The following is a 19,842-nucleotide window of genomic DNA, read 5'->3' on the forward strand; positions in this document are numbered from 1 at the left end:
TTAGAAGCCTACCCTTTAATCCTATTTTTCTATCCTTGGAAAGAGAAAAGAAAATGTTTCATCACACATTTGAACATGGGGACAGCCATCATACATCTCTTCCTAGTTTTTTTTTTTTTTTTCTTTTCCAAGATAAATACAAGTTTCAACAATTATTCATAGGTTATAATTTCTACATTATCTACTATCTTGAATTTAATGCAGAGTTGAGGTTCTTTTTTTTTTTTTTGGTAGGGGGGTACCAGGGATTGAGCTCAGGGTCACTCAACCAATAAGTGACATCCCCAGCCCCATTTTATATTTTATTTACAGACAGAGTCTCACTGAGTTGCTTAGTGCTTAGCTGTTGCTGAGGCTGGCTTTGGACTTGAGATCCTCCTGCCTCAGCCTCCTAAACTGCTAGGATTACAGGCATGCACTAGTGTGCCCAACTTCAAAGTTCTCTACTAAGTACTAAATGTGATATACAGATGTAACATCACTAGTTCAGAGACCAAAGACCATGTATTGCTAAAGACTAGGTTGACCCTTATGCATGGTAGCACACACCTGTAATCCCAGTGAATCGGTAGGCTGAGGCAGGAGTTCTGCAAGTTTGAGGCCAGCCTCGGCAAATTAGCAAAGCATTATCTATGCAACTTAGTGAAACCCTGTTTGTTTCAAAATAAAAAATAAAAAGGGCTGGGGATGTAGCTCAGTAGTAAAGTGTCCCTGGGTTTGATCCCTTGTACAAGATTAAAAAAAAAAAAAAAAAAAAGACTAGGACAACCAAAGTCGGTTGACTTATCTAAAATTGCCTTTGCTAATTAAAGATCTCAGTTACACTGTTAATTAATATCAAAAAGTTCCTAATGCTTGTTTGTAAATCTGGCATAAGCACAAGCACACTCATTGTCCAAATGACTCTCTTAAACTAACTGCAGAATGTGACACCTTCATTTAATGATTTAGGCCTAATAAACCAAAGCATCAGGATTATTTCTATATTAACTCTGTGAACTCTACCTAAAAATATGTTAAGCATGTCTTCCATTCTTCACCAAATCATTAATACAAATACCTAAATATTTGTTTTTCAGAGTTTTGTCTCAGGATGCCTTCTCTTGCACAATATAACCTCATGGATGATCTCATCTTCCTACTACCATCACATATACCAAGAACTTCCAAATTACATTACAAAATGAAACCTCCCTCCTGAATTTCAGTTTTACAGACCTAAATACCTGTTGAATATATCAATATTTTTCTTATATCTTAAACTCAAAAATGTATAAAAACCTGAAATCATAATCTTTTTAACTAATATTTATTGTATATCTAGCATATGTAGGGCAAAATAAAATTGAGTGGAAATGATATTCTAAAAATGATATTCTCAGGGAAGGCAAACTATATGTAAGTGTGTGAATATTTAATATAAGTTTAATAATATGCTATTAAAAATAAATCAGAATTGAGAGGACAGTTATAGAGAGATAGAAGAGGGACACTACCTTAGATAAGGTACAGAGAAGACCTCACTGAGATTATTCTAAGCAGACATCAAAATTATCTTTGAAAGAAGAGAATCCATATATCCTGATGAGAGGGGTGGCTTAGCATGTTTGAAGAATTACAAGGAAGCCAGTAACAAGACTAACCGGAGGTGGAAAAGGAAGCTAGGGTACAGATCATATAAGGCCTTGGAGGTCCTGGTAAGAACTCTTTTAAGTTTTATTGTAAAGTGTGAATGTCAGTAGGATGAGTTTTGAACAGAGGAGTATATAATTCTGTCTTAAATTCTAAAAGCTGTACTCTTGGGCCAGGATAGATAAAATAAGGATTAGGGGCCAGGAATAAATGAGAGCTACCAATGTTAAAAAGTAACTAGTATTCTTAGAAGCAAGGCCATGATGGCTTAAACTAGGGAAACAGTGATGGAGGTGATGGTAAATGGTTACTTTGCACAATACATTCTGAATGTGTAGCCAACAGGATTTGCTAACAAACTAAATGTTCAATAAAATAGTCAAAAGTTACTTGGTTTGTAGCCTAAACAGTTAACTAAAAGTTTTGTCATTTATTAAGATGGAGAATCAACAGGAGCAAATTTACGGAGGACATAAGATAAAAACTTTAATTTTAGACATATTAAATTTGAGATGCATACTAGACAGCAAACTGGCAATATAGTGAAGGCAGTCATGTAATGAGCTGCACAGTCCAGGAAAGAAGCTGGAGATGGAAGCAGAGGGGAAGGGGTGGGTGTGTATAATGCATATGATTTGATGTATGCAATGCTGATAGAGTGGATCAGATCTCAAGACAGAAAAGAAGGGATTCAAGGACTGTTCTCCAGAGCAAAACAATATTTAGAAGTTGACTCTAACATGAAAATTGGGAAGGGGAGATAAATCAGCAGAATATAGGAGAGTACAATCAAGAAAGACAAGTAGAGGAAGCATTTAAGAATGGAAGAGATGAAACTGAATGTTATTTGGTAAGAGAAAAATTGTGTGAACTGATTAGAGAATGAATTCACTGAAGAAGAAAGGATTGTAGAGCAGCACCAAAGACCCCTCAGTTAGGCTTGAGGATGTAAACCATTAACATCATCTCTTCTCCACCCATTCCTTCTTCTCCATAATCCTATAGCTGTTATCTTACAGCCTTCATTTTCATTTATAAATAGTTCTCCCATTTTCCCAGAATTTAGTTTCACATTCCTTTGTTCCATCCACTATTCTTTCATCAGAATGACTGTTTGAAATAAAAAATGTGATCATGTCATTTCTTTATATAAAAATTTTCATTAAAAAAAAAAGTTTCTCAAATCGCTACCTTTCTCAAGGTAGCAATCATCATCTGAACCACTGAATATGAAAAATGAAGTAATTATCTTCTCTTGTCTTCTAAAACAGTCTACCAGCCTAGATGCACAAGAGAAAGTTAATTCATTACCAGCAACATATGCCTAAGGACATGAGGGTTTCATTCTCTCAGAGAACCCTGACTGGAAAAGCCTATAGTTGGATGTGGGGAGAGGGGAGGACAGGTTGAAGGGTCAAGATCTGAATGATCTTGTCCTCCCCTCTCCCCACATCCAACTACACACTATTTTCTAAATGCAGACCCTATTTCAAACTTTTCTGCCTTTGTTCAAGGGAATGTCTCTATTTGGAATGCCCTTTGGGTCCACTTGGTAATATCTACTAAATTTCACCAAAGTGAAAACATGATCTTAAACACTTAAGTCATATGCTCCCTTATGTATGAATGATGTACTCCTTTGTGAGTACATGATAACTATCTTTAGTCACATGTAAGAGTTAAACACTATCTCAGCTGTTTCAAAAGGCAGAACAGAAGCCAAGTGTGCATATAACTCCTTCAGGTAAACTTTCAAAACATTAATGAAGTAAAACATTGTCTCAAAAAAACCGTAGTTGAAAAAATAAAAATAAATTAATAGAAAGGGTTCAATCATTATGGACATAAACAAATGTTATAGTGAGAGTCTCACAGAATTTGGCTTCAAAAAATTTCATCACACTGAAGAAAAAATTGTTTCTCCCTATTGACTTGAATCATATGTTAACCACATCATATGACCACATCATATGTTAACACATCCTAGTTCACAATATTCTTTCAATATAGGGCACTTTAAGATAAAATATTCAATAAAGTACTTAGTCTCAAAATGCACTTAGGTTGAAAGAACATGGTAAATTCAAATCTACCTTTTCAATGACTAATATCAATTAGTTCAATTATTTATTAAGCAAGCATCATGTTTTCTGACTAGAGTTACTAATGGGCCAGGAGATCAGTAATTCAAGCTGAAATGGTCAAAATAGTTATATACAAGGAAACCAAATAAAAACTTCAACTAAAAAGATCATTTTGTCATTATTACCAAATGACAATGAACTTGCCTTTTAAACTTCTTTTTTTATTGCAACAAAAAGTCCAATTATGGCTTTTGAAAAATAGTAACAATTTTATTAACTTTTCAAATTGGTTTATAATTTGACTTTTACAAACCTCAATACAAAAAAAATTTTTAATATAGAAAAAAATGATTCAAGAATCAACCTGCTTAAGCTTATGAAGACAAACAACAATAAGTGTTGGCGAGGATGTGGGGAAAAAGGTACACTCATACATTGCTGGTGGGACTGCAAACTGGTGCAACCAATTTGGAAAGCAGTATGGAGATTCCTTGGAAAACTCGGAATGGAACCACCATTTGGCCCAGCTATTCTTCTTCTCGGACTATACCCAAAGGACTTAAAAACAGCATACTACAGGGACACAGCCACATCAATGTTTATAGCAGCACAATTCACAATAGTTAAAAATGTGGAGCCAACCTAGATGTCCTTCAGTGAATGAATGGATAAAAAAAATGTGGCATATATACACAATGGAATTTTACTCAGCATTAAAAAAGAACAAAACCATGGCATTTGCAGGTAAATAGATGGTGTTGGAGAAGATAATGCTAAGTGAAGTCAGCCAATCCAAAAAAAACAAAAACAAATGCTGAATGATTTCTCTGATATAAGGAGGTTGACACATAGTGGGGTAGAGAGGCAGAGCGTGGGAGGAATAGATGAATTCTAGAGAGGGAAGAGGGGTAGGAGGGTAAGGAAGAGGGCAGGGGATTAGCAAGGATGGTGGAATGCGATGGACATCAATATACAAAATACATGTTATGAAGACTTGAATTGGGTATCAACATACTATATATACACAAACAGAGACACAAAAATTGCGGTGTATATGTGTACTAAGAATTGTAATGCAAAAAAAAAAAAGTAGAGGGAAGTGAAAGGAGGGAAAGGCAGGGGATGTGGGGATAAGAAAGGTAGTAGAATAAAACAGACATTATTACTTTATGTGTATATGTGACTGTATGACCAACATGATCCTACAATATGGATACTCAGAAAAATGAGAAATTATATCCCATCTATGTATGATATATCAAAGTATATAAGTATATTCTACTGACATGTTTAACTAATTTAAACAAATAAAAAATTAATTAAAAAAAAGAAATTAAAAGAGACCAATAGGATGGAGGAAAAAGGATTGGAGTGAGGTAAGAAGAGAGGTTAGTGGGGTACTGGAAAGTGAAACTGATCAAATTACATTTTTTATGTATGCAAAAATGTCACAATGATACCCATCATTCTGTATAACAAATATGTACCAATAAAATTTGTGAAAATTCCAAAAAATAAAAAAAATAATTAACCTGCTTAGTTTTTAAAGGATAGTGAAAATTTCAAAACATTAAAATATTGTCTAGTTCCCTTTGATTTAATTAGTATAACATGAGTTCTGTACCTATTATTTAATATGAAACTCATATTTATATTAATTATAATTAATCATAATTATAATTATAATTAAGTAATATGAAACTCATATTAAGTAATAAAAAACTAGTCTAGTATTTAAAATATATGTGAAGAATTTTAATTCTCATTTTTGTTATCTAAACATTACCTTAAAATGGAGCCTTCTCTTCTTTTAGCTTTTTTCAAATTTTGTTATTCAAATTTCTAATGACTGAGAATTAAGTTAGAAAAAGCTGAAATGGTATTTTGAAAGTCAAAGGCCCAGAGGACTCTGTTTCCCCAAGAGTTCTCCTCTATAAACCCAGATTGAACAATAGGCAGCACAGGACTATGATCCCTAAGAGACAGGAGGCAAACCCTACAATAATTATAGTTTACTGTCTGGGGGCAGTTTCTGGACTGAAGCTCAAGAAAGGGCAACACCTGCCATCTTGCTGAGTAAAGGAAAGACTAGAGACTGCAAAGGCAGAGGCAACTGGAATTTGTGAGAAGAGGAAGATGCAGAGAGAGTAAACAAAGGAGACCTGCAGAGTCATCCCCTGAAACCTGAGGTCGTACACTGATTAACCACTTATGAGAGTATTTTTGAAATCTTAATGTTGAAATATTTGAAAAAAATCTCACTGTCAGGGTTGTTTCATTAAATAACTTGAGTGTAAATGGACAAATACTGAACTTCTGCTACTGGCATAAGATTGGACAGTCTGACGATATCCTTTTTTAAGATGTGGTTTAGTTCATGATTTATTTCTAAAAATAGCTCAAAAGTTTTAGAGGCTTTTAATTAACTTTCAGGTTATAATATAATTTTTACATACACTTTTAAATGTGCTAGTTTCTTTTTCATAAAGAGGCATGCTTTTTCTCTAAAGTATTCATTTTATACAATTTATATATATTTTTGAATTGGTAGTACCTATGTAAATTTCAAAATCCAAAAAGTACAAACATCTTACAGTGAAAAGCCTCCCTCCTGCCCTAACATATTCATTAATTTCTTCCATGTCAACACATACCAAGGATAATTAATTTATTCCTTTCAAATATTTTCCTCAATGTAGATGCAAGATATTATCACTAATATTCTTACTTCTCTCCTTCAATTGTAATTGAAATTATTACCTTTTTTTTCACTAGTGATTCTCTTTCTCGGTCCCTTTTTTTCCATTCCTCTGCAAGAGCCTGCATATGAGCCAGTTCTTTCTGCTTTAGCTACAAAAAGAAAAATCAAGTCACCTCAATAACCTCCAAATATTTAAATGAATCAATTGTTCTAAGTTAACTAATACTGATCAATAATTTATTCATTTATTTTTGCCACAGGCATTTTATATATTATTAAAAAAACAAGCCATGCGCAGAGGTGCATGCCTGTAATTCCAATGGCTCAGGAGGATATGAGCTCCAATCCTGCCTTAGCAATAGCAAGGTGCTAAGGAACTCAATGAGACCTACAAAATATGCTTGAGGCATGTAATATCCGTATCAGTAAAGTTTAAAGTAACATGAGTTCTGTTTCCTAACCCTTGTCTGGAGACTGAAGGTATCACATTCTGGGTATATTAAATAAGAATTTGAGATTAAAGGAATAACTGTAATTCTTAACTTTGCCCAACAATAACAGACAAAACTGAGATACATCCTTCTGAGTAGCCTCTGCCAAACTGTTCAACTATGTTTTTATTCTCAAACTTTCTGTAAAGAGTAGGACATTGTTGGCATTCAAATAAACTATGAAACATCAAGAGAAAATCCTGCCTTAGAAAGAGAAAAATATACTAGGCACACAAAAAACATTTTTAAGTAAAATTTACAAAGCAACCTGATTTTCAAAAATGTCTTCTTGCATCTCCTTCCACATTTCTAGCTCAAGTGCTGCTTTGTATTCTAAGGTTTCACGTGGCTCTGTTTGGATCTCTGAATTACAAGGTGCTGGAGGAAGAGAAGATGGCTTCTGTTGTACAGCAGATAAAACCTAAAGTATAAATGAAAAGCACATTTCAACAAACAAAAGTATAAATATTAGATCTCTTTCAAGGAGTAACATGACAACACTCAATTATATTTACCTGAGATGAATCAGAGACAAAAATTTCACGCATTTTTACTAGTCCATAATCTTCTAGAGTCACTGTGTAAGACAGATCTACTATTCTATTATTTGATCTACAAATGAAACAAGAAATATTTTTAACTTTGTGAACACTTTCGTATAACTTTTATTTTTATTACCCCAGAGCTGCAGTGTTGAGGAATAAGTAACATTTCTTAAACCCGACTCTATTTCTGCTGAAACTGCAGCAGCCTCTAGGAGCTTTAAGATCTTCTGTATTTGTGATTTTACTGGATCATCACAAACATCCTACTAAATACCTACCTATATTACTACAAAATGACTTAAACAAATGCACACTGTTATTGAAAAATTGAATATAAAAGGCAAAATTTTAATAAATCTTACTGTCCACTGTAGATATATATACAAACATATACACTAACAGTTCGTCCTTTTTTCCTATTTTCACGTCATAAACCTTAATTCAAAAATGTGTGATTTAAAAAAAATGTGTGATTTTTATTTTTATTTTAGGATCAAACCCAAGACCTTGCACATTCTACAACTGAGCTATGTCCCCAGCTACAACTTTTGTATTCTAAGGTTTCATGTGGCTTTGTCTGGATCTCTGAAGGACAAGGTGCTAGAGGGTTTTTAAAGATGGGTTTGTGGGTTTTACTGCCTAAATGAATTTATGCAGTACAATATATTTAATAGTTCTCCTATTCTTTTTTTAAAAAATATTTTTTAGTAGTTGATGGACCTTTATTTCTTTGTATGTGGTGCTGAGAATCGAACCCAGTGCGTCACACATGCTAGACAAGCGCGCTACCACTGAGCCACAACCCCAGCCCATCCTATTCTTGATTATATAATTTACTCTGAAATCTTCTGTCTACTTTTCCTGGGATATACACATTCATATAAATCTTTTTTTTTTTTTTCTTTTCACTAATGGGTTTTGAACTCAGGGACATTCTATCAGTAACTGACATCCCCAGCCCTTTTTATTTTTGAGACAAGTTTTGCTGTTACAGAGGCTGGCCTCAAACTTGTGATCCTTCTGCTTCAGCCTCCCAAGTAGTTGAGATCACAGGCATGCACCACCACACAGGGCATGTACAAATTTTTTACAGGATATAATCACTATTTATTCTAGGTTAATTTCCAGAAGTATATATTATTTGGGCCATAATGAGTTCTCCTCTGTATTAAAGAGCTGTAGGTAATATTTATCATTAAATAATAAAAAATAAGGCAACACATTAAAGAGAAATAAATTGTTGCTTTTGGGTACTAGGAATTGAACCCAGGGGTACTTAATCACTGAGTCACATCACCAGCCCTTTTTATTTTTTATTTTACTTTATTTTTTTTTTTTTTTTGTGGTACTGGTGATTGTACCAAGGGCCTTGTACATGCGAGGTAAACACTCTACCAACTGAGCTATATCCCCAGTCCCTTAATTTTTATTTTGAGATAGGGTCTCACTAAGTTGCTTAGGGCTTCACTAATTTGCTAAGGCTGACTTTGAACTTGCTGAGATCCTCCTACCTCAGCCTCCCAACTCACTAGGATTACAGGCATGCGCCACCACGCCAGGCTGAAAAATAAAACTAATAATCAAAACACATGGTTTTTCCCTAACTCAAATATACCAGTCCAAAGAAAACTTTAATGAATCTCATACAAGTAGAATTCTTAATTAGCCAACTTTTAAATTTTCTTCTCACAAATCTTAGAAAAAATGAATAAAGTAAAATGAACCACTATTGTATCTGAAAGAAACTCCTGAGCATATCTGAAGTTCTCACTTAGGTAAATTTGCAAAAACTTCTCTGTCTTCAAAGCAGGACAATAAAAGCAATATTCAAAACAGGCAGACAACATTACAATAGCTACTATTATTAAAAGAACACTAATTTTTAAAAGAGATTTTTCAGTAATAGGACTCAAAACAAACAGAATTGTTAACCAACTATTTGATTCTCCAAGACACCTGTTCCACACCTTCCAAGTGAATAAGATTTTGCTAAATCTTTCAGTCTCTGGAAGTAGCTACAGATGGGGAGATATAAAAAAAGAAATTTCAAGATCTCAGATTTTTACAGTCTTATTTCCTTTTTCTTTCTCATTATGCTTTAAAAACAAAAATAGTGTATAATGTTAAGCTGAATGTAATTTTTATTAATTAAAAAAATAATTCAACAAATATGTTGATTAAAATATGTGAAATAATAAATTTTTTTATTTTGACAATGAAATTCAGGGCAAAAAAAAATTACTTTGTGGTTCTGGGGATTGAACTCAGGCCTTCACACATGCTAGCTATAGAGCTAAATATCCTCAGGCTTATTTTAAAAACTGCCTCTGACAAGAGGAGGAAATAAAACGGATACAAATAGTAAAAGAAGTCATCAAATGACCAGCTTGCAGATAATAGGATCCTATACTTAAAAGGTTAAAAAAAAACTCCACCAGAAGACTTATAAAGGTAATAAAGAAATCCAGCAAAAGAGCAGGAGATCAAATGAAAACAGAAAATAACAATATCTTTTCTATACACCAATAATGAACCTGCTGAAAAAAAAAATTAGGAAAATAATTATATTCAAAATATCCTCAAACAATAAACCCAAACAAATATTTAAAAAAAAAAAAAAAAAAAAAACCAAAACCTAGGAATAAATCTAACCAAAAAGATAAAAGACAACAATGATGAAAATCAGAAAACACTGAGAAAAGAAATAGGAGAAGACACTAGAAGACAGAAAGACCTCCTATGTTAATGGAGAAGCAGAATTAATATTATTTAAATGGCCATATTGCCAGACATGGTAGTACACACCTGTAATCCCAGCAGTTGGGAAGAACCCCTGGGTTCATTCCCCAGTACCAAAAAAAAAAAAAAAAAAAAGGCCATATTACCAAAAACGATCTTCAAAGCAATCCCTATCAAAATACCAATGATATTCTTTAGAAAACTAGAAAAAAAAAAGAATTTCTAAGATTCATATAAAAGAATTAAAGACCCAAAATAGCTAAAGCAATTCTGAACATAAAGAACAATGATGCAGACATGATAGTACTAGCCAGAATATATAAAGATCTCAAAAAAAAAAAAAAAACACCCAAATAACCCAAGCAATAAATTAGCAAATGGACTAGATATTTCTCAAAAAAATTCAAATGGCCAACAAATATATGAAAAAATGTTCAAGATCTTTAGCAATTAGGGAAATGCAAATCAAAACTACACTGAGATTTCATCTCACTACAGTAAGAATGGCAATCATCAACAATACAACCAATAAATGCTGGCAAGCATATGGGAAAAAGGAACATTTATACATTGCTGGTAGGACTGTAAAATGTACAACTATGGAAATCTGTAGGGAGCTTCCCTAAAAGACTAGAAACGGAAGTGCTATATGAACCAATTACACCTCTTGTTGGCATTTTCCAAAGGAAAGTCAGCATACTACAGCAATGCATGCATACCTATGCTAATAGCAGCACAATTTACAATAGCCAAGTTATAGAACCAGCCTAGGTGTCCATCAACAGATGAATGGATAAAGAAAATATGGGACATGTATACAACAGAGTTTTATTTAGCCATAAAGAAGAAAAAATTATGTCATTTGCTAAAAAATGGATGGTACTGAAGCGCATCATGTTGAACGAAATAAGCCAGACTCAAAAAAGTAAAGGGTCATATGTTCTCTCTCACATGTATAAGCTAGAGAAAAGAAAAAAAGTTTAAAAAAAAGAAAAGAAAAAGAAGAAGAAACCTAATGAACATATAAAGGATACTAGCAGAGTTGACAAAGGGGATCCAGAGGAAGGCAGAGAAAAGTGAGGCATGGGGAATGAAATTTATCAAGCTACATTTTGTGCATGTAAGAATGTAAGAATGAATCCCACTCATTTATAATCATAAAAAACTAATAAAAATGAATAAATCTGAAAAAATCACCTCTAAGTGCTAATATATGTAATATCCTCAAAATACTGTACACATACATTATAAACTCAACCTTAAATAACAAAATAAGATTCTGAATTTAAAACTTTAAAGAGAGGGAAAATGTAGCAGTCTCAATAAGAATTAGACTACTATAGTAGTGAAGAATTTTTAATTTTGTGAAGGAAAATGAGCAGTAGAAAGCTAAGCAATCAAGTAAATACATACCCCACAAGTCAAAGAAAAAAGATGAGCAAAAAGAGGATATGAAAGGATAAAGTTGTGGCCCGTTAACCGTAAACATCACATGAATAAAAGGAAAGTGAAAATCAATTGTGTGAGATGCATTACCCTTGTGCTGCTATAATAGGCACACTTTCACTGTAAGTTTGACGCCAACACTGTTCACCATTAGAACCTAAAAAACGAGTTTTTTCTGAAGACAAGATGTTAGAAAGTTGGATTCTTGCGATTCCCAGGAGTAAATCTTTACTCATTTTATCCTTGTGCCATAATTCAACCAGCAATGGAATCCTAAAGAAGAGAGAAACATGAGTTCATACCTATCAATTCTAAAGTCTTTTCTGAACTAAAATTATAAATGCCCTTAATGTAATCAAAGATGTTTTGTTCCCTGAAAAGTCATCTAACACAATTGTTAAATTAAAGGCTCCATTCCACAGGTAACAAATATGAAATACAATTATGTTTTCTATTAGGCAATAAAGAAAACTCTTTCACACACTATCCCAAAATGGTTAGATATTGTATCTATCCTTCATTCTTCCTGTAAAAATAATGTATAAATTTGGATTGTGAAACTCAGAAAATAAAGATTTCATAGATCTCATTTTTTCACAAATTTCAGATAACTAGATTATAAACCTCCAAAAAAGCAAATAAAACACTATAGTTATTCAGTGACTCAATAATCTAAGTAAATAACTAAGAGTACTTAGTTATTTATCAAACTAAGTATTCTTAGTTATTTATCAAAGTTCTTAGTTATTTAACAAAGTTCAAATATCTAAATTCAAGCAAATAAGATATGAAAATCTGAAAACGAGGCCCTAGGCAACTGAGTGAAACTGCCTCAAAATAAAAATAAAAAAGGGCTGGCAATGTAGCTCAATGGTAAAGCACCCTAGGGGTTCAACCCTCAGTATCAAATAAATAAATAGACCAACCAACAATATAAAAGTGATGTAGAAGCACAAATGTCACAAAAATTATCTGTAAGTGTGTCTCTTGATTCTCAAATGCATAAACTTCTATGGATTTAAATCTATATAAATTCCTTTCCTTGATAAGATACAAATTTTCTAGAGTTGACTTTTCAATAAGAAAATGCAGTGTATACACTACCTTAAGAAGGTATCTTGCAGCTGATAAGGCATAGTTGCAAAATCAAATGCACAATAAGACTGGGGAAGAAAAACTTCCATGTTTTTCCGAACTTCTACAGGAGGATTAGTCATAATAGGAGCTGCACTTCCAAAGAAAGGGTATGAATACCTAGAATTTTAAAAATATAAAGTCTTACTGTATAATCTACAGATATAACACTTATAGTTTGATTGAAAAATATAATATGAATACTTAGAGAAAGCAGAATTTTTTAAAATTAAAAAATAGTAGGAATATGGAGTTCCCATTTGCCTTAAGTTCCTTGTGGGCATGCATCCTTTTTCATCTCTGCATTTCCAGGAACAAACAAGCAATTTGTCATTTAATAAACACTCAGGAAATACTTGCAAATTTTAATTTCTAAACCTACTTTTCTTCATATAATGATGTCCTGGTCTTCTTTGGGCTAAAAAGCCCTTAGTCAACTGCAAAAGGGATACATTAATAGTAATTTATCTTTGAACAGAGAATCAGGATAAAAACAACTCAACTTATGGATAAATCAACAAGTGACCTAACACTATTCTTCCTCTTGTCACAAAACCATACTATGGTAAGCCAGGGGTGGTAGTGCAAGCCTTTCATCCTAGCTACTCAAGAAGCTGAGACTGGAGGATCTCAAATTTGAGGCCAGCCTCGGTGACTTAGCAAGACCCTGTCACAAAACAAAGGACTGGGGTGTAGCTCAGAGACAGAACACTCCTAGGTTCATTCCCTAGTACTCTAAGAATGGCTGAATACCAAATAAATAAAACCACACTAGGTTAAAAGTAAGAATGCCTGAACATACTCTGCATTTAAAGCTAAATATGATATTATAATTTTATCCTGTATGTTGTTACTCATACATGAAAGTAAAATTTAAACCTTACTAGAAAAAAAATTACTTTTCATACAAAAAGATCCTGTGCATTCACACAATTCTTATATAATTATATTCCCTGAAGTCAATTCACCTCAGAGAGTTCATACCCTAGATTTTCAACTACTACACCACACTATAGGTATAGGATCTAGTGATTAAAGAATTAAAAAAAAAAAAAAAATCCAGATTGAAGAAAGTCCTGCAGGTTAAACGTTTTGAAAAACCAATCTTACTTCATAAATTCTATTACACAGTTGCAAACCACAATTTCATAGTAATGCAGAGCATGACAAAACATGTATCAAAAAATTAAATGGTAATTTACAAAGTGCCTTAAAATGAATCAAAGACTGAACAAGCATCTAGTGAATTTATGTAGAGTATAAAAATGGGTTGTAGCTATTTACTTCCTGCTTAGAATATTATTTCTCCTTTACCAAGTGAATGACTACTCTCCCTTATATTTTGACTTATCTGTGAATCTGTCTTCTGACTAAATTGCTCTGTTTATGTGGCTCTTTTTATGTACCTATAATACCAGGTGCACTGTTGGCATATTATAGGCACTTTATAATTAAACAAATGGTCCTGATCACAAGAATAAAAGCAAAAATTAACATTAGTGCTTTCACAGTGGATTTGTACAATGCTCGCTGTCATAGCATTTAATTTTGTGCCTGTTTCTATGCTCCTGGTCATATTCCTATACAGACATACAAAGAACAGATGAGTTCTCAGTGATAGGACTGAACAGAAAAAAAGACAAACTAGAAAACAAGTAATGACGTGGACACCCATAATTCCAACAACTCAGGGGGTTGAAGCAAGAAGATCATAATTCAAGGCCAGTCTGGGCAATTTAGCAAGGTCCTAAGCAACTTAGCAACACCCTGACTCAGAAGAGAAAATAAAAAAGACTGGGAGTAAAGCTTAGTGGTAAAACATCCCTGGGTTCAATCCCAGCATCAACAAATAAATAAATAATTCTATTTCTAAAATAGAGAAAACAAACTCTTTGACAAAGGCTATCTTGAGAAAATTCTTCTCAATCTTCACTTCCAAATAAAAACATCTTAGTAACAATGGTCAGCATTTAACATGTAAACTGCAGAATTTATGCTGAGATGGAAAAAAAGCTTTCATTCTATTCTATGAATTCTTTTCACAATCCAAGCTATGTCCCTTTGATTCCATCTATTATTCATGCCAAATTATGGAGGATTTGAAAACAAACTGAGAAGGAATCAAGTAATTGAAAAATCTGATACAAGTATGGGTTGCCTTATGCTCTTAAAAAGCATGTACGGGGGCTGGGGCTGGGGCTCAGCGGTACAGCACTCACCTAAGTACACGCGAGGCGCTGATTTTGATTCTTAGCACCACATAAGAATAAATAAATAAAACAAAGATTTAAAAAATTGTATTTGTTTTAAGCATGTACGCCTCAAATAACAGCAGGAAGGAATAGGTAGTTGCTGAGATTTGTAGGTATGGCAGTCCAAGATGACTGATAGATCTCACTTCACTTACAGAAAGACAATAATTATATTTCAAATGCTAATGCTTGCTTCAAAGAAATTTATAAGGAAACACTACTCCAAACAATTCTCGTATTACATTTAATTTATACCTCAGTCACAAAAACCTATGAAAATGTAACATTATTAGAAACAAAATATTGCAGGCTTGGACGTAGCTCAGTGGTAAAGAGCCCTTGCCTAGGATGTGAAGGACCTTGGGTTTGATCCTCGTAGCATAAAACAAACAAACAAGAAAACTGTAAAGTCATTTATTTAGCTAACTAATTACATATATTGTGAGTACATTTCACTTCCAGCTCACTAAGTGTGGTTTTTAGATTAGACCTATGAAAGACAGATAGGAATAAAACTCTCACTATAACATAACTTTATACAAAAATCAGATACTATACTACCATTATTTTTTCCAGGAAACAAATAAAACCAAACCAAACGAAACTTTAAATTTCAAGAGCCATTCTATTTAAAATGGCACCATCAATAAATTATCAATACCTACATATTACACCAGAACAGGTAAGACTGTTACCTCTCACACAACGAAAGTCACTCTGGTTTAAGTTTAAAATCATTAGAATACAGCCTTATCCCCCACTTCACTGATTTAACAAAAGTTATAATTTCTTTCATAACATTTTTCTCCCTACAACTCCCCAAACAGAGGAAATGCATTCCTCCTCAAACAAAATCAATTCACACCTTAATATACAGTTGATTGGGAAACCAGTTTCCAAGCCATGGACACTCCTTAAGTCTATTGAAAAGCAAAAATGATGTGATGTTGCTGGAACAGCAATCTTCTGTCCTGAAGCTGTTTCTGAAGCATTGGTTATAGCCACTGGCTGGGTCAGTGGAACAGGTACACAAGAACTAATGCCTAAAATGAACATAAAATTAAGGAAAAAAATGTTGTTCAGATCATTTAAAGCTATCATCTCATTTACCTTCAAGCAAAGAATCTGACTATTTTGTTTTATGAACATATGAATTGAGGTGTAAGTATCTTAAAAGTGGCTTACCCAAAATTACCAAAGCTTTTATTTCCCATTCTAGGATTATACTAAGAAAGAGCTTGCTCTAAACAAATGTGGCAGAACATTAAAACACACAGAACTGAAACAGTAATGACTGACTGCCGCCTAGAAAGCACCAACTTATTTCTAACAGGTAGCTGCAAAGAAATGAGCATTTGAAGGGTGCTACTTGAGATTTACTATGTACATAAAATCACATCATTTTTTACAATGCAGTTGTAGTTATTTTAGACTTGGGCTGGGGTTGTAGCTAGAGCACTTGCCTAGCATATGTGAGGCACTGGGTTTGATTCTCAGCATCACATATAAATAAAAAATTTTTTAAAAAATATTTTTTTTAAAAAAAGCTAAAACTTGAAATGACAGAAATATCTAGTCTAATCCTACTATGGACAGTGATGTTTAATGAGTGGTCCAAGTCATATAGCTACTTGGTAAGAGCTAAACCATGCACCCAAGACTCTGAACTTCTAATCCACCACAGCTTGTATTACTAATGGTAACTGTAGACCCTTATGCAATGGATGGAAAAATTTTATAAAACTAGATACATGTATTCTCAGACCCTTTATAATCAAAAAGTTTATGGGGGGGGCTGGGGTTATGACTCAGTGGTAGGGCACTCACCTAGCGAGGCCCTGGGTTTGATCCTTAGCACCACATAAAAATAAATAAATAAAATAAAGGTATTGTGTCCAACTACAACTAAAAAATAAATTAAAAAAAAAAAAACACAGTTTACTTAAGAGGTGGTTAAAGGCTCTTTTCTCTAAAAATTCCAGTGAATAAGAGTTTTAACACTATAAAAATCTACTTGAAAGAACAATATTCTTTAATTTCTTTTGAGTAGGTAATTTTCCAATGTGAAAGTAAAATGAAAAATTCTATTAATTTAGCAAACTATTACAAAGTTAAATAGATTGCAATTACTTTTTTTTTTATTTCTTTTCAGATACACATGACAGTAGAGTGTACTCTGAGGTTGCAATTACTTTAAATTAAAATTTTTGATATTACCACATATTATTAATGATTATTTAAGAATTCCACAATTTGGGGATGGGAATGTTGCTCAGTACTAGAGTAACTGCCTAGCATGTGCAAGGCCAGAGGTTCACTCTCCAGCACTACAAAAACGAACAAACTCAAACCTCCACAATTTTCACTGGAAACCCATGAAAGTTCTCACAGCAATATATTGATAACATGACCATAAAATACAACACCTAAAAGATGTGTGAAAATAATATCTTACTCTTCAGATGTGGTTTTATATCCTTATCATACTGTAAGCTTTCCACTTCACTTTCTGTTGCATCATCTTTGGTTGGAGGGGTCTGGTTGTGAGGTGAAACAGGGGATCTGCATGGTGATTTTGGTCCAGTAAGTGTCTTCTCCTTTATAGGGGTTAAAACTCTCTTCTTTGAATGCTCTGATTCATGTCCACTCTGGGTCTTTAATTCAATTAAAGACTAGAAACAATTTTTAAACAAAGTATAATTTGCAAAATAGTTTCCTTCATAATAAAGCCTTGTTTAAAAGTATATATATACATATAAATATATAAATGAGCTTCCTTTCCCAATTTGGATATTCCTAGTCTATTTTTCTTCACAATTAGCAAATTTCCTTATAGTATCTAAGACCAGAAAAAGGAGGACAAACAGAAGGAAATATAATATCCAGAGCTGAGTAACAAATGCATTCTAATGGGTAAGAAGAGATATTTGAGAATAAAATTCAGGCCTGGATGACCCTGGGAATAATTATTTCTACCAAGGCAGTATAATGGAGGGCTATACCCTTAAGGAGGAAAAAAATGTCTAGTATGGTTTTCTTTCCTTTGCTCCACTCCCCTCTGAAAATGTCTGTATGTGCATACAAATAAGTATACTCTTTTCCCTTACTATACAAACCCTTAGAAAACATAAAAATAATTTTAGCTCTAGTGTGTATATATATACATATTTAACTCATTTCAGTTTTTCTATCTTTAATTCACAACCTACAAATAGATTGATTCTTTGAAAGACTGACATTAAAGTTGATTCAGTAGACAGATACAACTAAAAAAAATACATTCAAATAAATGCCCACCTCTATTGTAGAAAGTGCCTACAATACCAGGACTACAAAGCACTAAAAAATCAGTATCAACAAAAAAGACACCTCTAATGCATATTCACAGAACCCAAGTCTCAATATGTTCTCTTTTACCAGATTTTCCTTTCTGTTATAGCAAATGGATATGCTGGTTGGGGGCAAATGATTCTCAATAGGAACCAAAGGCCAAGAAGGCTCTGAAAAAGTTACTTATAAAGTAGAAGCCACTGCACTTTTCTGAAAGGTTTATTCAGAAAGCACGTATCATATCACGTAGGCCACTAATTCAGAACAAAAGTATTCTTATGCCAGTTAACTCTTTTCAGATTTTACTTTTATAATCATGAATGACATTGGAAAATCTGGGGGAATGGGATCACTACTTGCCTGTGAATCGATGCCTTCTCTCTGCAGAGCCACAGATACTCCCACAGTTGGGGCTAGCTCCAGAGGAATAGGTGCCAGTTTTTGTTTGGCTCGGTTTGGAGGGTCAAGGGTAAAAGCACCCTCAATTGTAACTGGGTGATGGTTGATTTCTGTACTGCCTTTTTTCAGTAGGCCACTTAAAGGTATTTCTGTACTTCCAAGTGACTGGTCTCCACAGCAGAGATGGATCTAATATGAACAGGAAAAACAAAATAGGGATTTAACTGTCTCCTTTCTCCTAACTACCATATAAACAAAAAGTTAATGCAAAAGCCAGGAGCGGTGGCACATGCCTGTAATCCCAACAGGTCAGGAGACTAAGTCAGGAGGATCACAAGTTCAAAGCCAGCCTCAGCAAAAGCAAGGCACTAAGCAACTCAGTGAGACTCTGTCTCTGAATAAAATACAAAATAAGGCTGGGGATTTGGCCCAGTACCCCTGAGTTCAATCCCCAGTACCCAAAAAAAAAAAAGAGTAATAAAAGTTAATGCAGGTTAACTCTTCATGAAGTAATGAATTCTCACAAGATTATTAAAACTGGTCATAAAGTGAATAAACCACAGTGAATCCCACATCATGTACAACCACAAGGATGGGGTCCTAATTAGAATAAGGTATATTCCATGCTTGCATAAATAGATCAAAATGGATTTTACTGCCATATATAATGAAAAAGAACCAATAAAAAATAAAAATAAATTTAAAAACATGATAAAACATAAAGTTTACTAGTAACTCAGTAACAATTATTATCTCTTTCATTTCTTCTTTTAATTATGGTTACTTTAGTATTTGACTATCCTACTTTACTCATGCAAATTATATAGTAAAAATGTGTTATGTGAATTTAAATAGAAAACAGATACTTGAAATACTTTTTCCTATTTCTACTTTAACTTAAGATAAAGTTCTAAAAATAAGGCATCAGATCAAGCTTGATTTGAAATTTAAAAATCTCAAATAATTTTGTTTTTCTTCACTCCTAAAATAACTTAAGTGATTCTTTTTCTTGTTTCTTGCTTTTTGAACTTTTATTTTATAAAACAGACGACTGAATAGTTAAAGGTAAAAGAATACCTCAAGGATAGA

At 33.3% G+C, this 19,842-nt stretch overlaps 1 protein-coding gene across 1 annotated transcript in view; it reads right to left on the bottom strand.

The window, feature by feature from the left end:
• Positions 1-19,842, bottom strand: part of Cep120 (centrosomal protein 120) — a 74,771-nt gene that overhangs the window by 27,160 nt on the left and 27,769 nt on the right. Inside the window, exons 8-15 of the mRNA XM_027949353.2 lie at positions 18,715-18,942; positions 17,480-17,696; positions 15,890-16,067; positions 12,743-12,892; positions 11,729-11,911; positions 7,424-7,520; positions 7,177-7,329; positions 6,477-6,566 (exon numbers count right to left, since the gene is read on the bottom strand). Of these exons, the coding sequence (XP_027805154.1) occupies positions 6,477-6,566; positions 7,177-7,329; positions 7,424-7,520; positions 11,729-11,911; positions 12,743-12,892; positions 15,890-16,067; positions 17,480-17,696; positions 18,715-18,942 (1,296 nt within the window). The remainder of the gene's footprint in view (positions 1-6,476; positions 6,567-7,176; positions 7,330-7,423; positions 7,521-11,728; positions 11,912-12,742; positions 12,893-15,889; positions 16,068-17,479; positions 17,697-18,714; positions 18,943-19,842) is intronic.

Source organism: Marmota flaviventris, chromosome 5, assembly GCF_047511675.1.
Source record: "Marmota flaviventris isolate mMarFla1 chromosome 5, mMarFla1.hap1, whole genome shotgun sequence".
NCBI lineage: Eukaryota > Metazoa > Chordata > Mammalia > Rodentia > Sciuridae > Marmota > Marmota flaviventris.